Source organism: Chanodichthys erythropterus, chromosome 20, assembly GCF_024489055.1.
Source record: "Chanodichthys erythropterus isolate Z2021 chromosome 20, ASM2448905v1, whole genome shotgun sequence".
Taxonomy (NCBI): domain Eukaryota; kingdom Metazoa; phylum Chordata; class Actinopteri; order Cypriniformes; family Xenocyprididae; genus Chanodichthys; species Chanodichthys erythropterus.
Genome location: NC_090240.1, coordinates 12,298,356 through 12,315,811, shown reverse-complemented (window position 1 = coordinate 12,315,811; position 17,456 = coordinate 12,298,356). Strand labels below are relative to the sequence as shown.

General features: G+C 39.1%; 1 protein-coding gene across 1 annotated transcript in view; it reads right to left on the bottom strand.

Annotated features, from left to right (window-relative positions):
• Positions 1 to 407: 407 nt before the first annotated feature.
• baz2a (bromodomain adjacent to zinc finger domain, 2A) overlaps positions 408 to 17,456 on the bottom strand; it is a 29,235-nt gene continuing 12,186 nt past the window's right edge. The window contains exons 13-29 of the mRNA XM_067371792.1: positions 16,319 to 16,573; positions 15,860 to 16,074; positions 15,693 to 15,767; positions 15,029 to 15,200; positions 14,315 to 14,377; positions 12,557 to 12,701; positions 11,224 to 11,864; positions 10,908 to 11,130; positions 9,505 to 9,660; positions 9,256 to 9,416; positions 9,015 to 9,080; positions 8,232 to 8,518; positions 7,911 to 8,046; positions 5,146 to 5,292; positions 4,788 to 5,008; positions 4,307 to 4,450; positions 408 to 2,216 (exon numbers count right to left, since the gene is read on the bottom strand). Of these exons, the coding sequence (XP_067227893.1) occupies positions 2,057 to 2,216; positions 4,307 to 4,450; positions 4,788 to 5,008; positions 5,146 to 5,292; positions 7,911 to 8,046; positions 8,232 to 8,518; positions 9,015 to 9,080; positions 9,256 to 9,416; positions 9,505 to 9,660; positions 10,908 to 11,130; positions 11,224 to 11,864; positions 12,557 to 12,701; positions 14,315 to 14,377; positions 15,029 to 15,200; positions 15,693 to 15,767; positions 15,860 to 16,074; positions 16,319 to 16,573 (3,267 nt within the window). The 3' untranslated portion in view covers positions 408 to 2,056. The remainder of the gene's footprint in view (positions 2,217 to 4,306; positions 4,451 to 4,787; positions 5,009 to 5,145; positions 5,293 to 7,910; positions 8,047 to 8,231; positions 8,519 to 9,014; positions 9,081 to 9,255; positions 9,417 to 9,504; positions 9,661 to 10,907; positions 11,131 to 11,223; positions 11,865 to 12,556; positions 12,702 to 14,314; positions 14,378 to 15,028; positions 15,201 to 15,692; positions 15,768 to 15,859; positions 16,075 to 16,318; positions 16,574 to 17,456) is intronic.

Here is a 17,456-nt window from a genome sequence, read left to right as displayed (position 1 = left end):
TCATTCTAAAAGTTGTAACTTCTTCCTGAGTCTCTCCATCAGTGTCGACTCCGGTTTGAACAATGTAAGGCTGAACACTGTTACTGACAATCCTCATTTTGTCAGCGTGAGATTCTCCAGCTTTGTTGTTGTTGAGCTGTTAAAGCTCCGCCCTCTTCTGGAAAGGGGGCCGGGAGCAGCAGATCATTTGCATTTAAAGGGACACACAAAAATGTCATGTTTTTGCTAACACCTAATTGGGGCAAACTGACCAGCTATAATAAATGATCTGTGGGGTACACATTCTGGAGACACCAGAGACTTATATTTAAAGGGGACCTATAATGCCCCTTTTCACAAGATGTAATATAAGAAACTTCATTACAAGACACAATAGAGTTAATAAACAAAGGAGACCAGTTATCGTCTACTAGATGTGGTTTTATTTCCGCTAACAGTACATTCTACAGATGCACGCGTGTTACATTACCTTGAAACAACATGGTCATTAAATGTCGCCTCTTAAAAACGATATATTGGTCCTAAAAATATAGAAAGGAACAAATTTAAAGTCACAAAAACTGTACATTATTAAAAATTCACTAAACACCACATTTGGTTGAATTTTCTAGTACTGTCTTCAGGTTTTCCATCTGTAAAAAAAAAAAAAAAAAAACAGCAAATATGTCCCTTTTTGTATGCTGAGGAACACAGAGTGAACGTTACATTTCCTGCTGCGCACGTCGAGTTCAGTGTATGAATGAACATGAATAGTGTGCTCTACCGCGCTTCTCTACTCAGTGCTATAGCATCCTGCTTTTGACTAATAAAAATTGTGAAACTCAAAAAGTCATTGGGGCAGGGGCGATGAAAACGTTTGGATTTTGCAAATCCTTACGGGTCAGTTAGACCACTAATGATGCAAGGCATTTTCATTTGAGAAAGCATGGTTACAATGTCCTTTATGAGGGAGTTGGTCCAGGTTCAAAATCACACGCACATCATTAAAACACATAAAACAGTCTAAACATCTGAGGATGCAAGGGATTCAACAAATTATATTCATGAAAACCGGATCCGGTCATACCGAAGAGACAGCGGAGATATTGTTCCAATGAAAATAAGCGTCGCTAAACAAACCTCTACTGTCATAAGTACGTACATATCCTTTCCATATAAACCAATATCAATACGGCCTAAAGTTTTTTTTCCCCCCACAGACAATAGTCATACACCAAGCAAAAGCTTCGAAAACGGCTATCTAGCTAGCGGAGCTTAAAAACAAGGAAGATAAAAACGGCCTTTTGTTGTAGCGGTTAAAACGATTCTGCTATTGGCATTAAGTCAGACTTCATTATGAACAAACACTGATTTTCTGGGTTTAGGGGGCATGACAGAAAAAAAAAACCTTAGTAAAAGATGGCAAACCTCCAGTTCATAAGACCAATATTCTACAAGCAAAAGACGTGATGAGTTACACGTGATATAGTATGTTTACTGGCCATTTCATGAGTCACCTATACATCTCTCTACGACGTGTCTGTACAGATTCACTACAGTCTATTGCTATTAAATAATCCCAACTATTTTTTTTCTTTCTTTAAGTGTATATATAGTGTATAATAAAAAATATATACTGAGGAAATTGCTTCTAGTATCGAAAGCACGTTACGTTACATTTTCAATCAAGGGGACACGCGTGGTCCACGAGCAGTACGTTATAGAGCAGAAGGCTTCGAGTAAATGATCGAAACAGAGAGAAGTCCTGATAGAGGTGTGTCTTTGACACGTGACATCAAGTGTGACCCAATCAAGTCCTGTAAAAGAGTGACGGATGAAACTGAATAAAGAAGAGAAGTTTGTACGCCGCAATACCAGGTGATAAAGAAAAGTTTTTGGGGGGGGGGGCAAAAACAGATACTTGTAAAACAAAGAGAACAAATCTATACATATATCTACATGTGTATGCATACATAGGACTGGAGGGCTCTCCAGAAAGAGTTTTTAGTAGTAATGAGCATCATCAAAGGGGCGTGGCATTCCGATGGTTCCTCCCATGCAGCAGAGGGCAGCGTCTCTATTTGTCCTTGTTCTCGTAAAACTCCGCCCAGCGGCTCTCGAAGAAGCGTCGCATGGAGTGGCCGGCCTTGCCCACCTCTGACGTGTCCTCGTTGAAGAGTTCGCAGTTGTTGAAAACCAGCTGAGCGTCGGCAGCAAACTCCTCACAGCTGCAGTACCTGAGACACAGAGATGTGAACACAGCTGCAGTCTTCCAAACTAATAAGTAGTGATGCAACGAAATTTCAGCAAACGATAATAGTTAGTCGGAAATTAATTTTTGGTTTCGGCCGAAACTGTGCCTGTAAAACTTGTGATATTTTCTAAATATTGATAAACTATTGCAAAAGGACGGCGTTTCCATTAACTGATGTTATGCGACTAAAACGTCTTTTTTTCCTCTCGCAATATGTTGGTATATTTATGTATATCTGAGCCACTTCAATAGACATTATTTTTTAAAGGTGCCCTAGAATTAAAAATTGAATTTATCTTGGCATAGTTGACTAACAAGAGTTCAGTACATGGAAAAGACATACAGTGAGTCTCAAACTCCATTGTTTCCTCCTTCTTATATAAATCTCATTTGTTTAAAAGACCTCCGAAGAACCAGCGAATCTCAACATAACACTGACTGTTACGTAACAGTCGGGATCATTAATATGTACGCCCCCAATATTTGCATATGCCAGCTCATGTTCAAGCCATTACACAAGGGCAGCCAGTATTAACATCTGGATTTGTGCACAGCTGAATCATCAGACTAGGTAAGCAAGCAAGAACAACAGCGAAAAATGGCAGATGGATCAATAATAACTGACATGATCCATGATAACATGATATTTTTAGTGATATTTGTAAACTGTCTTTCTAAATGTTTCATTAGCATGTTGCTAATGTACTGTTAAATGTGGTTAAAGTTACCATCGTTTCTTACTGTATTCACGGAGACAAGAGCCGTCGCTATTTTCATTATTAAACACTTGCAGTCTGTATAATTCATAAACACAACTTCATTCTTTATAAATCTCTCCAACAGTGTGTAATGTTAGCTTTAGCCACGGAGCATAGCCTCAAACTCATTCAGAATCAAATGTAAACATCCAAATAAATACTGTATTCACATGGTCCGATCCATGCATGCGGTATGCATGATGAACACTTTGTAAAGATCCAGGGTTATATTAGCTGTGTAAACTTTGTTTATGCACTGTTTAAGGCAGTCGCGAGCTCGGGGGCGGAGAGCTCATATTTAATGATGCCCCAAAATAGGCAGTTAAAAAAATTAATTAAAAAAAAAAAAAAAAATTATTATTTTGAGCTGAAACTTCACAGATACATTCAGGGGACACCTTAGACTTATATTACATCTGGTAAAAAAACATTTGATGGCACCTTTAATCAAAGGAGACGTAGGCATGTTATCCAAGCATTTATGACAAGGAAAGCCCCTTATATTTGATAGTGGCCATGTATGAGGTGACGCTGCTGACGTGTTATCTGGTGCGACCGAGCTTCGTTTGCAGTCTGAGGGAGACGCACGCTGTATTCAAGCTATTCTACATTGTTTGTATTTTGGTATTTCTATATTTAAGATGGTGCATAAGTGTGCATGACCCCCGTCAGCAGCATCTTACATCAGCAGCGTCACTGTCCGGAGCAGAAGGGGGCGGTAATGCACCAATAAGCTGGATGCCAATCGCGTAAAACAGGAGAGAAAAAGCAGAAGCAGCGTCACTGCATAGGATGTACAACAGACCCGAAAGAGAAGACAATGCTGAATAAAGTTGTAGTTTTTGTTATTTTTGGACCAAAATGTATTTTCGATGCTTCAAAAACTTCTAACTAACCCACTGATGTCACAAGAACTACTTTGATGATGTTTTTATTACCTTTCTGGACATGGACAGTATACCGTACAAACATTTTCAATGGAGGGACAGAAAGCTCTCGGACTAAATCTAAAATATCTTAAACTGTGTTCTGAAGATGAACGGAGGTCTTATGGGTTTGGAACGACATGAGGGTGAGTCATTAATGACATCTTTTTCATTTTTGGGTGAACTAAACCTTTAAGAACTGATAAATGATTGAGGAAAAGTTTAAATATTGGTTAACTAAAATTAATTTATAAATATAAATTTACAGAATAAAATATAAATAAATTAAACAAATGGTCATATTGATTATTGTATCTCTAAACACCATTTGTGTGTTCACCTCATGACTCAACACTGCTGTAATTTGTGATTGGTACATTCCCTCTTACCCTCCCTGCAGAAGTCTTTCCCTCATAGTGAGGAAGTCCATGGGGTTTTTGATGATGCGTCGGTAGCCAGGCACCAGGCGGGGATTGACCGGCTCCAGAAAAGGCCAGGCGTCTGAATGAGCCTCCATTTCCATCAGAATGATCCTACAGAACATCAAACAGATCAGTAATTATCTCACATCACCCAGTAATTATTCCACGTAGCTGATTCATTTAGACTCAGGTTAGAGATGCACCAAGATGAATTTTTAAAACAACAGATGTTTTCTTTTTTAAAATTAAAGACCATAGGCTGGCATTATGCAAATTTGTTACATTGTTTTATAGGTTTGTAACAGGACGTGAGACTGGAATTGCTGAGGACTCATTTCAACAGTTTGGAATCAGTTCTTTTTAGAAGACAAGAACACCATTTAAAAAGCTATATTACACACTACATGAAATTTTGAAAATATTATTTTCCACAGAACTGAAGACTCACTCGCAGTAGGTGAGGTCAGGCTGGTTTCGTGTGGTCATCCTCCTGCGCTTGGAAGGGGAGATGCTCGTCCCACTTGAGGAGGCTGTGGTATCTTTTTGTCGCGTGGTCATGCCTCGTTTGTACCCTTCATCCTCATCTGAACTATCTTCTGCAAGACGCCGTTTCCGCGCCTTTGATCTCTGACGCGATGAACGCTGTGATCTTGGAGTGTCACCGTTTTCCTGCAAAATTTTGTTTCTCATAAACATAGGAATAGAAAAAAAATATACAAAACACAAAACTCATGCAAATTTTTCAAGATTACAATGTGAATCAGATGGGGAAAAAAAGGGTGCTGGATATTTAAAATGTTACATACCTTGGCAACGCAGGTGGGACAGAACCAATCGCCTTCTGGCACCTGCATGACCTTAGGCCTCAGGCAGAACATGTGACACCCACGATCACAGCCATCACACAAGAGCAGGTACTCGTCATCATCACCCTTACGGCACACCTGACACGTCTGTGGACACATATGAACATCAGTTTGTAGAAAACACATTCAACCAGGTTTACATAACCCTATTCAGGGTTAGTTTTCCAATTTAGAAAATTAGCGAATAGGGCTAAACATATCTATGGTTAGCGAACAAACACTGCATATGCAACAGCTCCAGCATACTTAGGGTGCTTTCACACTTAATTCATTTGCCTGGTCCGTACCCTAGTTGGATTGCTCCCCCCTCCCCCGGTGGATTGTGTTCACACTGTATTGCTTGATTCCGAATCGCGGTGTGTTTGTGTCAAAGCAGAAATTGTTTATACCTGTTGCTTGGTAACAACAACAAAGGAGTTTTTGGTTTTGCTCCCAAAGCATTACCACATAACGGCAGCGAACGTGACAAAGTGAAATGTTCTAAAGAAAACATTCCCTCTGCTTGCAGTGCGTCAGTCACGCTTGTCAGAAAACTGAGTGAGAACATGCACAAACACGCAAATTTATTGAATCATACATCAATAGCGGTTCACTTTCACGATTTAGTTCATTTCAGCCGCGAATTTTACCAGAGTACACATGGGTGTGCACCAAAATGCTAGTGTGGAAGCACCCTTAGACATTGAAGTAGACCTGAAAAAAAATGTGATCTCTCAATTTCTCTATTTTAATGATATCTGTCATCCGTATATGAAAAATGATACAACCCTCTACAGACACACTGAAGCTCAAGTTGCCATTGGCTAGAAAATTGTGTATTTTACTCGCTAGGCTTTTTACATGGAATGCAAGAACAATGCAAATGAAAAAAAAAAAATCTACATAAATATAATATATCAATTTCAAACAATACTAAAGTCAAATGAACAGTCTGTAATAAAATAAGGTCAAATAATCAAACAAGACCGTAGCAGGAATATTAGGGTGCTGTCACTTTAAGAGTAATGGACATATACAATATACTGTTACACAAGCATAAGACGAAAGAGAGATCAATTCAGTATTAACGTGCTGTCAGACACGGCTTTCTGGGTGCGCACACAAAATTTCTCAGTGTGTGAGTTATATTTTGCGTCTTCTTGCGCTTAAATGTTTAAATCAGCAATGCTTAAAAACGCATCCAAATGATAAACTTTCATGATGACAGCACTGGCCCCATCGGGACAGTGACAGTTGTCAGCAATCTAGACTTGTGTCGATATTCGGTAATGTGATATATCGCGATAATGAATATGCACGATATTGTTATACTGGGCATTTCAAAATACCATGAATAATAATTTATTACCAATTATTAATTTTTATAATGCATTTAAGAATACTTTCCCCATCAACCATATAAAATGCACAAGATGTTGCTCAGATGTAAACAAGCCCAAAGTACATGAGAAGCACATGGCGGAACGAGTGAAGGAGCCACGCTGAATGAAAGTGTGCGTTCACTCTCTGACAGCAGAGGGCGCTGATGGAACAGCAGAGTGCAAAGGTTACCCCGGAAACCCCATAAACAAAGCAAATGCGCTGGTGAAGTTTTTAAAATGCCTCAAACATATATTTTAATCTGTACTACAACATGCCCTAATGATTAGAAATGTTCTGATTATTTGTTATTGTTCAGTAAAACTTTGAGACATACGGCTTCATTAGTTAACATGTTAATTCATTAAACTGACAATGAAAAATACATATGAAGCATTAATTATTCTTAGTTAATGTTAATTTCTTAGTTACTGTTTAATAACATTACTAAAGTCAAAAGAACTTATTTAATGGGCCTGAGATAAAACTAACAATGATCAGTTGTGTTTAACTCACATTAAGAAAAAAATAACACTTTCTGTAACAAATGTAGCTATTGCTCAATCTTAGTTAATGCATCAAATAATGAGACTTTATTGTAAAGTGTTATATGTTGTTCTTTATAGCCTAATTCTTTTGCACTTTAATCTGTTTGAAAAATGTGACTTTATTTTTTTTTTTGTGTATTGCATTATTGTATTTAAACATTCAGTCATTTTTGTTATTACAAAAAGAGTTATACTATGACAACACTTTTTTTTTTGCAACTTATTTCAATATCATGATAATACTGTATCAATACCAAGCTCAGAATTTTATGCAAACCTGTAATAACTATATTAAATTACACACTCAGTTTATGTATTTAATCTCACTTTTACCAATGTCTTTGCTGCTGACTTTCAAAGACTCAATTCAACTATACAAATTACTTTAGATTAGATTTAGAAATAAGACAGTTGAACTTCCTTCCCCTGTATCATATTCTTCTTTGATCCAGAATGACAACACAGCTGAATGTTTTGTTTGAGCTGCGCCCTCTGTACAGGCGTAAATATGCATTTCCTTCTGCTTTAGGCTTATTCATTTCACTTTGGTGTGAAAGGGCCTTAACATTTACCCAAAATAGCTAGCAAGCCAGCCCAGCTCAGGTGAGAAAAAGGAATGCAAAAGTAATGTAATGCATTACTTTTCAGAAAAAGTAACTAAGTAATGCAACTAGTTACTTTATGGAGTAACACAATATTTTAATGCATTACTTTTAAAAGTAACTTTCACCAACACTGGTTGTGACATATCATAACTGTACAGGCTCTGAAGCTGAGCTTATGTGTGTGTGCTCTCACCACTTTGATGATGGACCTCTCCCATGCGATGGCTTTCTCCAGCTGCAGCAGACAGAGCGAGAGTTGAGATGCACTGCGGCAGCGGTCCAATGCCTGGCGCCACGTCCTCAGCCTGGGTGTGATCTCACTTTCCAAGCTATAAAGACAAACAAACACGTTTGATATGCTACAGAGCACATATAATGTACTATATAACTTGGAACAATGATTCATTTTGATGAAGGCTGAAAAATATTATTACAATGCGTAATAATGAAGCGATATCTGATGGTTAAATAGAAAACAGCATCTTCTTTCAAACGACCATCAACTCTGACTCACCTAACAGCATCTAACGGGACTTCCTCCCCACCGGGCGGAGGGGTGAGAGGTGCCAAGCGGACCACTTCTGCCAGATTCCACAGCGGCTCCTTCAAATAACGCCGTTCAACATTCCGCTCGAGATTAGTCAATCGGAGAACGGCCAGGTCCAGGGGGTTGTTGGGAACTCGCAGGAGATCGGACCATTCCTTTTTAGTCTTGACCATCCAGTCGTCCTTGGGGTCAACCTCATGCTCGTAATACTGCAGGTCCTCCCGCGTGGAGTCCTCCTCGGGAGGGGTATAGATCTGAAACGAGGACATGTCCGTTGTGGTAAACTTTCATAGCTTTTCTTAATGCCATAACAGATGAATCATTCATTTTGGATTTTCAGAAATAGATTTTCAAATGATTAATAAAATAATATAATTTGATATATCTTTACAAGAGTTTAAAAATATAATTTCATACCTGCAATAATAAATAATGAAATAAAATAAGTGAATATATATTTACAAAAGTTAAGATGTTAATTACTAAAATTATTGTTATTAATTAATTGTATTGTATTGTAATTGTATTTCATTAATTTTATAACAGGAAATTATTATTGTTTTTTATTTTTAACTCATTAAATTTATTTTTATAACGATTAAATTACCATTTACTTTTAATCGGTATGGCACAACCTTACGAATTGCTCAGAGTGCTCAAATTAACAGTAATTGACTAAGCAGTTTCCTTTACATATTAGGATTAACAGACTCTGAGTACTTGAGTGTGTGGACCGCTGGTTATCACTACCTGAAACTGAGAGCTTGATGATTCCTGACTAGCCTCCATATCACTCTCTGCGTTGGGAATGGCCACCTGGAAATAGAGATTGTGGAGACGGTGATAAAGTGAGCATGCTTGTGCGCTGTAAACGCAGAATAAACCAACAGCGCCACCCTGTGGTCACTATTGGAGCAAGACCTTATAGTGCTGTGATTCTTTCAATAAAGAAAGAAATGCCTTTTGAATCTGCTTGTTGCATTTTCTTTACCTTGAGCTGAAGGTCTGCACCGACTACCCTCTGCTCCAGGTCTTCCACCCACTGCAGAACACTGACGTCTAACTTTACTGCTCTCTCCTGCTCACTCCACGCCTGTTTAGACGCCTCCAGCAGCACATCGCCGTCCTCCACTGTCATCTGAAAGATGGGATCTGGGAAGGAACAATGGAAAAGAACACACTAAACAGGCTGCCATCAACCAAAGCCTGCAATCACACTCAGCACGTTCCTGCTCCTCACCGGTCACGGGACGTCTGCAGACGTCAGCCAGATACTCCATGTGTTTAGTGAGGTGTTTGTGGAGAACCCTCTCTCGAATGCCCCGTGGGTGAAGGGCGCTCAGAATGGCTGTCAGCTCCTCCGGTTCTTTGATCCACCACCAGCCCTTCACCATCTCTGTGGGAGAGAGAAAGACATTTAAGGGCCGTTTTCAACTAATAACAGAAAATGTATGCATTTTGGCCGTTCATTCACATGATATTTTGGGGGCCTGAAAACGCAATTTTTTTTTTTTCAATTATCGTCTCTGTGTAAACTACAAAAACGTGAATTTGTGAAAATGGTGACATCATGCGCATGCATATTACACATTGTCTTTAGGCACATAGTTTCTTTAGAAAGTGATATCGCCATCTACTGGCCTGGTAGCATAATACAGAGTTTTTAGTCCTTTTAGTGGATCCTTGTGAATAGGGATTGTTTTGACAACATTGTTATCAGCTTGTGAAAACCACAAAGGAACAACATTTACGTTATTAGTACATGTAAATATAGTCATGTAAATGTACCCTTAGCCAATGAACACAGCTCAGCTGGAAATAAAGAGCTTTAGAATGTCATTTAAGATTATTTATTTTATTTTTTTTTACATTTTTCTTGGTGCATAAACAATACTTTATTATGTAAATGAATTAATAAACGGTATATAATAAATGTCACATTTTATTGCTTTTATACCAACAGAGTATGTCCGATAAAAACCTGAACTTAGATTAAAGATTAACTCATCAGGGATGTGATGCATTCTGCTCTAATCTGTAAAACACTACTTACAGGAAAAACACTGCTTTCAAAACACTGCTTCATGAAGCTTCGGAGCTTTACGAATCGAATCAGTGGCTCAGAGCGCCAAAGTCACGTAATTTCAGCAGTTTGGCGATTTGATACGCGATCCCAATCACTTATTCGACAAAAGATTTGTAACTCTAAAGCCGTGTTTTGAAATCGGCCATCACTGGATACTGTTAAAAAGTCATTATTTTGTTTTTTGGCACACAAAAAAATATTCTCGTCGCTTTATAACATTAAGATAGAACCACTGTACTCACATGAACTGATTTAAATACGTTTTAGTACCTATCTTGAGAGAGGAAGTACCATTGCTGTCTATGCAGGCCTCACTGAGCCATCAGATTTCATAAAAATATCTTAATTTGTGTTCCGAAGATGAACGAAGGTCTAACAGGTGTGGAACGGCATGAGGGTGAGTAATTAATGACATTACCATCATTTTCGGGTGAACTAACCCTTTAAGTTGGCAAGCCTTAGAAAACCGCTTATAATAATAAGCTTTTACAAATGCAGGGTTTGCAAAAATGTTTTTTTATCCTTACTTTGAAGTCTGTTAACATCACGACACTCACCTAACGGAATAGGCTTCACCATCAGCTGAGTGAAATACTTCAGTTCAACCTCTTGGAAGAGATTGGAGGGAGGTCTGCCGCGCCTCTTGGCCGTGCTGGATCGAGAGTGCACCCGGGACGGCCCGCTGCCTCTCCTGCGCCTCCTGCCAGCCCTGGGAGCTGGAGCTGGAGTGGAGCACACCTGAGGAACAGGAAGAGGAAGAGGAGCAGCTTCCATCTGCATCTGAGGATGAGGACACGGGGAGAAGTGATCAGAAGGAGAAACATTCTGCATCCAGGACATTCATTAACTTTCTGATATTACTGAAGAATGAACCTGTGTCATCGGAGGCTGCAGTGAAGGTGCAGAGAGCGGGTCGCAGCCGAGGGGTGCTGGAGTGTCTTTAGCGGGGGATGAAGTGGGTGCAGGGGTGTTCTCGCATGGTTGGGAGAGAGACGCCTCGTCACACGGCTCCTTAGGCAACAGATTGAACCACTGGCCTCGTTTCTCTGCCTGCTCCCTCACACTGTCCTCTGGTTGGCTGTTATCCTCACCCTGACCAGCTCCAGACGCTGCGATCGGCGTGCTGCCGTCAGCCTCCGTGTCCTGCGGCTGCTCGAGAGGGGCCTGGAAAGCGGGCTGAGCGAGATCCTGCACAGGGGAGTTAAGGGCCGAATCTTCACCTGCTGATCTGCTGCTACGACGTCGCCGCCGGTTCTTGGCGGCTCGAAGGTGGAGCTCCACTTCCGGTTTGATCTTACGTGGGCGTCCCCGTCCTCGGGGGCTGCTCATCAGAGAGGCCTCGCCGGGTAGAGGATCCACCTCTGTGGGGGAAAGCTGGGATACTCGAGGGGAAGAGGCGCGCGACGTCCCGAAACCCGGAGAGAGGGGAGGCTCCGCTTTAACCTCTGTTTTCACTGGGGTTATGACCTTCACATAAGTCACCGGTTCATCACTGACCGTCACTTCACCTGAGGCTGAACACAGGATGTAATAACAGAACATTAGTGTAGCTAACAAGTAGGGCTGCACAAGGAATTATATATATAATTAATATATTAATAAAAATTTAAATTAAAAGATTATTATTATATATTTATATATTATATTTTTGGGTGAACTAACCCTTAATAACTGAACTGACAACCATTCCGAAAATTACTAATATTAGCCATGTGAATTTATTATTATTACCATCATAAATTATTATTAAATATTTGTATTGAAATTTTAGTTGTTAAAGAAAAAAAACTATATTATTTTTCTTAAGAAATATTAATATTGTAGTAATTCACTGAAAAATAAAAATAGTATTTATTTTGTTAATTTTTAACTACTACTACTACTACTACTACTACTACTACTACATTTTAAATTGGAATTGCAATTTTTTTTTTATGAAAAAAATAATAATCACAATTCGATTTTAATCCCTAAATCGTGTGTAAACGAGATCTGCAGTGTTTTACATAGAATGGCACATGTCTGTAATATTTTATTCTGCATATGATTTGCAATAAACAGAAAATGTTGAATTTTTGTGACTCCACAGCAGACTACTAGATAAATATATATGGCACTACATCAAGAGCAGACTCTTTAGGGGACAGTAAGTGTGGCGATATCTCTAAGTGTCCAAGATAACAGATGCATGGGAGTTTCCACTCACCCAAGATATCCTCTGCTCCCTCCACGAGGATACATCCCATATAAGGCAGCAGCAAGTACCTGCGACGGTACCGGTCCTGTCCGAGAGACACTGCTCGCATGGAATGAGACGACTGTAGCAGCTTCTTGCGGAAAAACACTTGCCGCTGAAAACACAGAAGAAAATATTGTAACAAAAATAAAAACATTTTGATCAACTCAGTAGTGAAGAAAAAAAAAAGATCAACAGAACGTTGAACAAAGAATGATTAGGTTTGTAACTTTTGACTAGTGAAAATTTGGGATGCACCAATGTATTGGCCAATTAAAGCAATTATTTTAAACTATTGGCCATCGGCTAATTGTTTAAAAACAGCCGAAGATCAGGGCAGATTATATCCTGTCAATCAAAAGGAGGTGGAAAAATATGTCAGACTGCAGACTGTTTGTGAAGAAAATCTCTTTTATGTTGAATTTAGAACTGTCAAAGTTAAAACGACATTAACGCACGGACAGTTAAAAAAAATAGCAACGTTAAGGCCCCGCTATACTTCAAACGAAATCGAATAACAAACTGATGTGACGTCATTTAGAACAAAATCAGGCCAAAACGAAGTTCCTTTTGTGTTCTTTTTGGAAGTTCGAAACGACTTGCCAAAGCGAACTTTCAGGAAAAGTTCACTCCAGCTGCAAAACACCTTCGTACTACCATCGGTCAGTGACGATAACGTAACAGCAGAGCCATAGGAGTGCTGAGGCTCCGCCTTCACTCGCTTGGACCGCGTCTTTAACTCATTTCGTGTGTTTGAGTTCGTTGAGGTAAGATCTCCGCGGGTGAAAACATGAACACACTGGATAGCTGCTTTATAGTACAAAATGAAGTTGTGCTTGTAAAAAAAAATGAAGCACTCACACTGTTTTTCATGTTTGATACTGTAAAGCTGCTTGATTTTAAGCAATCTATTGAATAAAGTGCTATATGAAGACGTGACTGGAGAGCTACTTTGCAGAGCTCGTGCTAACATACCCATGTTATGATCAGACTCGGTATATCGCTGGTCACGCATTTCGAACTTCATTTTACCCTTAAACAAAGAACGAAAAAGAACTTTGTTTGAAGTATATCGGGGCCTTTAAAGTACAGTTTAAAAAAAACCCTGTCTATTTAACCCTATGGATCACCCATAGTTCAAGCTAGGGTTGGTCAGGTCCACAGTTTTTCCTTACACTAAGCGTTGAAAGATCGAGTGCAACTTACCGAAACGTATGACACTTAACATTGTATTTACCTCAGTAAAGTTATCCAATGTTCAGTTTGTTAGCTATAAAAACTAGAGAGGAGCTTATTTATTATTAATTATATATGTATGTTTGAATAAATTTGTCATGACAAGTGTTTACGAAAACTGCCTTATGTACAACTGTGTTGAATACAAACATTTCAGTTTTTATTTGAGTGTAATAATCTGAAAATAAAATGCAGTTGAATATAATCGGTTGAGGGGGTTTCCCTGTATAGTTTACAGCATTAGTTGGGAGAAATTTGTTTCCTTAGGAAAATCAAACTCATCAGCAACGATATTGGCAGAATTAATTCTGAATAATCGCTTATCGTATCGGCAGAGAAATTTAGTATCAGTGCATCTCTGGTGAAAATGTAAAATTTATAGCCAATGTTTGAAACTTCTGGACACACTAGGTCTAAAACTGTATATATCCATTTTAAACAAGCCCTTTTTGGAGTAACTTAATTTTCAGCAGCTGAGATTAGATATTTTACCTTGGTCAGCTTATCAATCTGACGCTCCAGTTCAGCAACACTGCAGGTATTAGGGCTCTCAATCTGTGAGGGGGAAAAAAAACAAGTTAACTGGCGTTCTAAACTAATGCGCCGCTACATTGTAACACGCACACATACAAACAGTATCGCATACATCATGTGCAGATCACACACAGAAGCATTTAGTAGGTATCATCAACACTGCGATTTATCGATAAAATTGCTTAGAAACTGAAAAGTTCTGGCATATGTTTCTTGGTACCAAACACACAGCTTCACTATTAGTAATAATATGTAATGAGGAAACCCTCAGTTAAAGCCATGTCATCACAGAGAAAGCACAGCTCAGAAACTGAAGTGGCTCATTTTTGATTCTCTAATCACATCTGAGGTGCTGAACAGGTTTAGAAGGCCATTAGAAAAGTGATTGTGATCTTGAGCAAGTCAAGATACAGTTTTTTCCTCTCTTAACTAACACCACTCAGGAAATGTTTAGTAGATGCATTTCTTTGATTAATTACAACATTTCACTTCTTCAGAGTAGCTGCTGTCAGCATACCGTGCCTTACATAAATCAACCAAATTTAGCTATCCAGCCAAGATATACATATATTGATTGACATCTGATATGTAGTGCACTAAAATTATTTAAACCATTGAAATCACAGACAATATTGCAATTGTAATCCATAAGCACAGCTCTGGTTTGCGTACCTCAGTGTTTTTGGGTTCCTCTTTGGCTTTGCGGCGGCTCCCTCTCTCCAACACACAGCTCTCCTCGATGCTCTCCTCCTCGGTCATGCCCACACGAGCACTGCGCCGACGCTCCTCAAAGCACAGCTCCTCCTCTGGGCGGCCCGTCTTCCGCACCAACGCAGCCTTCAATCTGCTCAGACACAAACACACACGTTTTAGGAAAGATGAAGCCAACTACAGAAGAGTCTTAAAGGTGATGATGCACGGGGCAACTTCTTGAGCAACGTTGCAAAGTGATGTTGCTTAGGCAGTTTCCCACTGAGAATAGGCAACAAATTTCTATCTAAAGTATCCAGATAGAAATTTGTTGGCCATTTTCAATGGGAAAGTACACAAGCAACATCACTTGGCAACATTGCTCAAAAAGTTTCCCTGTGAATCATCACCTTTAGTGTTTATGGTCACCTGACCCAGGGTGGCGAGCCCTCGCAATGCATATAAAAGCTAGATAAAGCTAGTTAACATACAAACAGAATGATTTAAGTTGTTTTGTTGTGATGCATTATACATATTTTCATTACATGAAGTTTAAATATTTCATAGTCGCACTAGATTTCTTTCACTGCAACCAAATGTTTGACCCTGGGTGGTACAAAAAGCTTTCGGGAAAAGAATAACTCACTTGCGTAGTTTGCCTTCTATAATCCACTTGTTTTTCCTGTAGGTTGCCATATTCTCTAGTGTGTTATCAATCTCCCTGCAGAAACAGAACAGTTGAAAATGTTTAAATATATAGATCTAGAAAAACTTTCAAATTACGATGAAAATGTGATTTGAATTCCTGCTGACCTAGTGACTATGTTGCTGGCGTTGAGTTCCTCCACCAGGAAGGCCAGTATGGAGGCTTTAACATCGGGTTTGAGGGTCTGGAAGCTCTTTGTACGGAGACTGTTACACACCTCTAACTCAAAGCCATGGGCTTCCAGAAAGATCCGCAGCACTTCAGAAACAGTGTTGTGGCTCAGCTCCAGATCCACCAGCTTCTCCCCCAGGATCTTCACAGACTGAGACAGGAAAGAGAAACAAAACAAGCTTCATTAAATTACTGATCACCTTAAATTTAGTGCAAATGTTGTTTCATGTTGCTTTCAAGCCTGTTTTCCATTAACTAAAATAACAAAACATTTAAAGTTACCCGGTTTTAAAGTTATGTTTCGGATCAAATGGATGTGTTAACAAAAGCATTTAATCATACAACTTGAAAAAATAAATTGAATATGCTGATATCACACTCAAAAGAAGACAAACCTGGTAATAAGAGGGCAGTCCAGGATCGTGCAGAGCGGCCTCCACCAGTTTAATGAGCAGATCCAGGAGCTCGCCCTGGCTTTTTTCCATGCCGAGGAGCCCTTCCTGCAAGGTGCTCAGGCTGGGAATGTCCTTGGGCACCTGGAGCCCCAGAATCTTTCCGTAACCATGGAGGAACTCGACCACCCGTAAACAATTGGAGAAGGCCAAACCTGAAAGCACCAGTCCTGGTATCCGTGACAACGCAGGGAGGAGCTACAGATGGAGACAGACGACAACATTATGAGTGATGGGATAAACCATCCCAGTTATGACATCACACTTTAATTACCCATCATTCAGACATGTACTCGACAATATAGTAGGCTACTACTTTTTCTTCCATCAAATAAAATCTTTAAATCGGCATGTTCGTAGTAGTGTGAGAATGATAGCAATTGTGTATTACGGTGTGTGTCCACTGGTTCTGAGTGGGCGTTTCAATTAATTCCTATGGGAGCTGCTTGTTTACACAATATTATTTTTATTTATTATTATTATATGAAGAAATTTAAATCTGATAGAAATCCCATTGGTTGAAACCCCTGCACTACATGACTGTATATTAAATAACAAAAATGTTCATATTAGTACATAAGCATTAGCATAAGTACAAGCATTAACATTAGTATGAACAAGGCCAATTTGCATGGCCACATCTGTCCCAAGCCCCATGGAAATGGAAAGTATTCTTCGAAATACAAATCAGCAGTTCAGCAAATCATTTCATTATAACAGAACTACATATTTTTTTAACCATAAAAAAAAACTAAGATCAGACAACTTTGCCATTCAAATAATGCAAATTTTTGATAAACCTCACTCTTAAGCCTATTGAATGATAATGTATGCTATATAATTTGTCTGAACAAAAACAGCAAACAAACTGAATGAAACTGCAAAAATCACTCTCTGACAGTGGCGCTTATGGAAAAGCAGAAGTACAGTGGTTACCCCAGTACCCAAAAAAAGCACTGAGCTTACTAGGCAAGATGAAAAAAAGAAAAAAAAAAAAGGCATTAAAACATTTCTGAAGACCGTGAGTAAAATATCTGAATGGTCAGGTATTAAACGACTGCAGAGACATAATCCCAACATA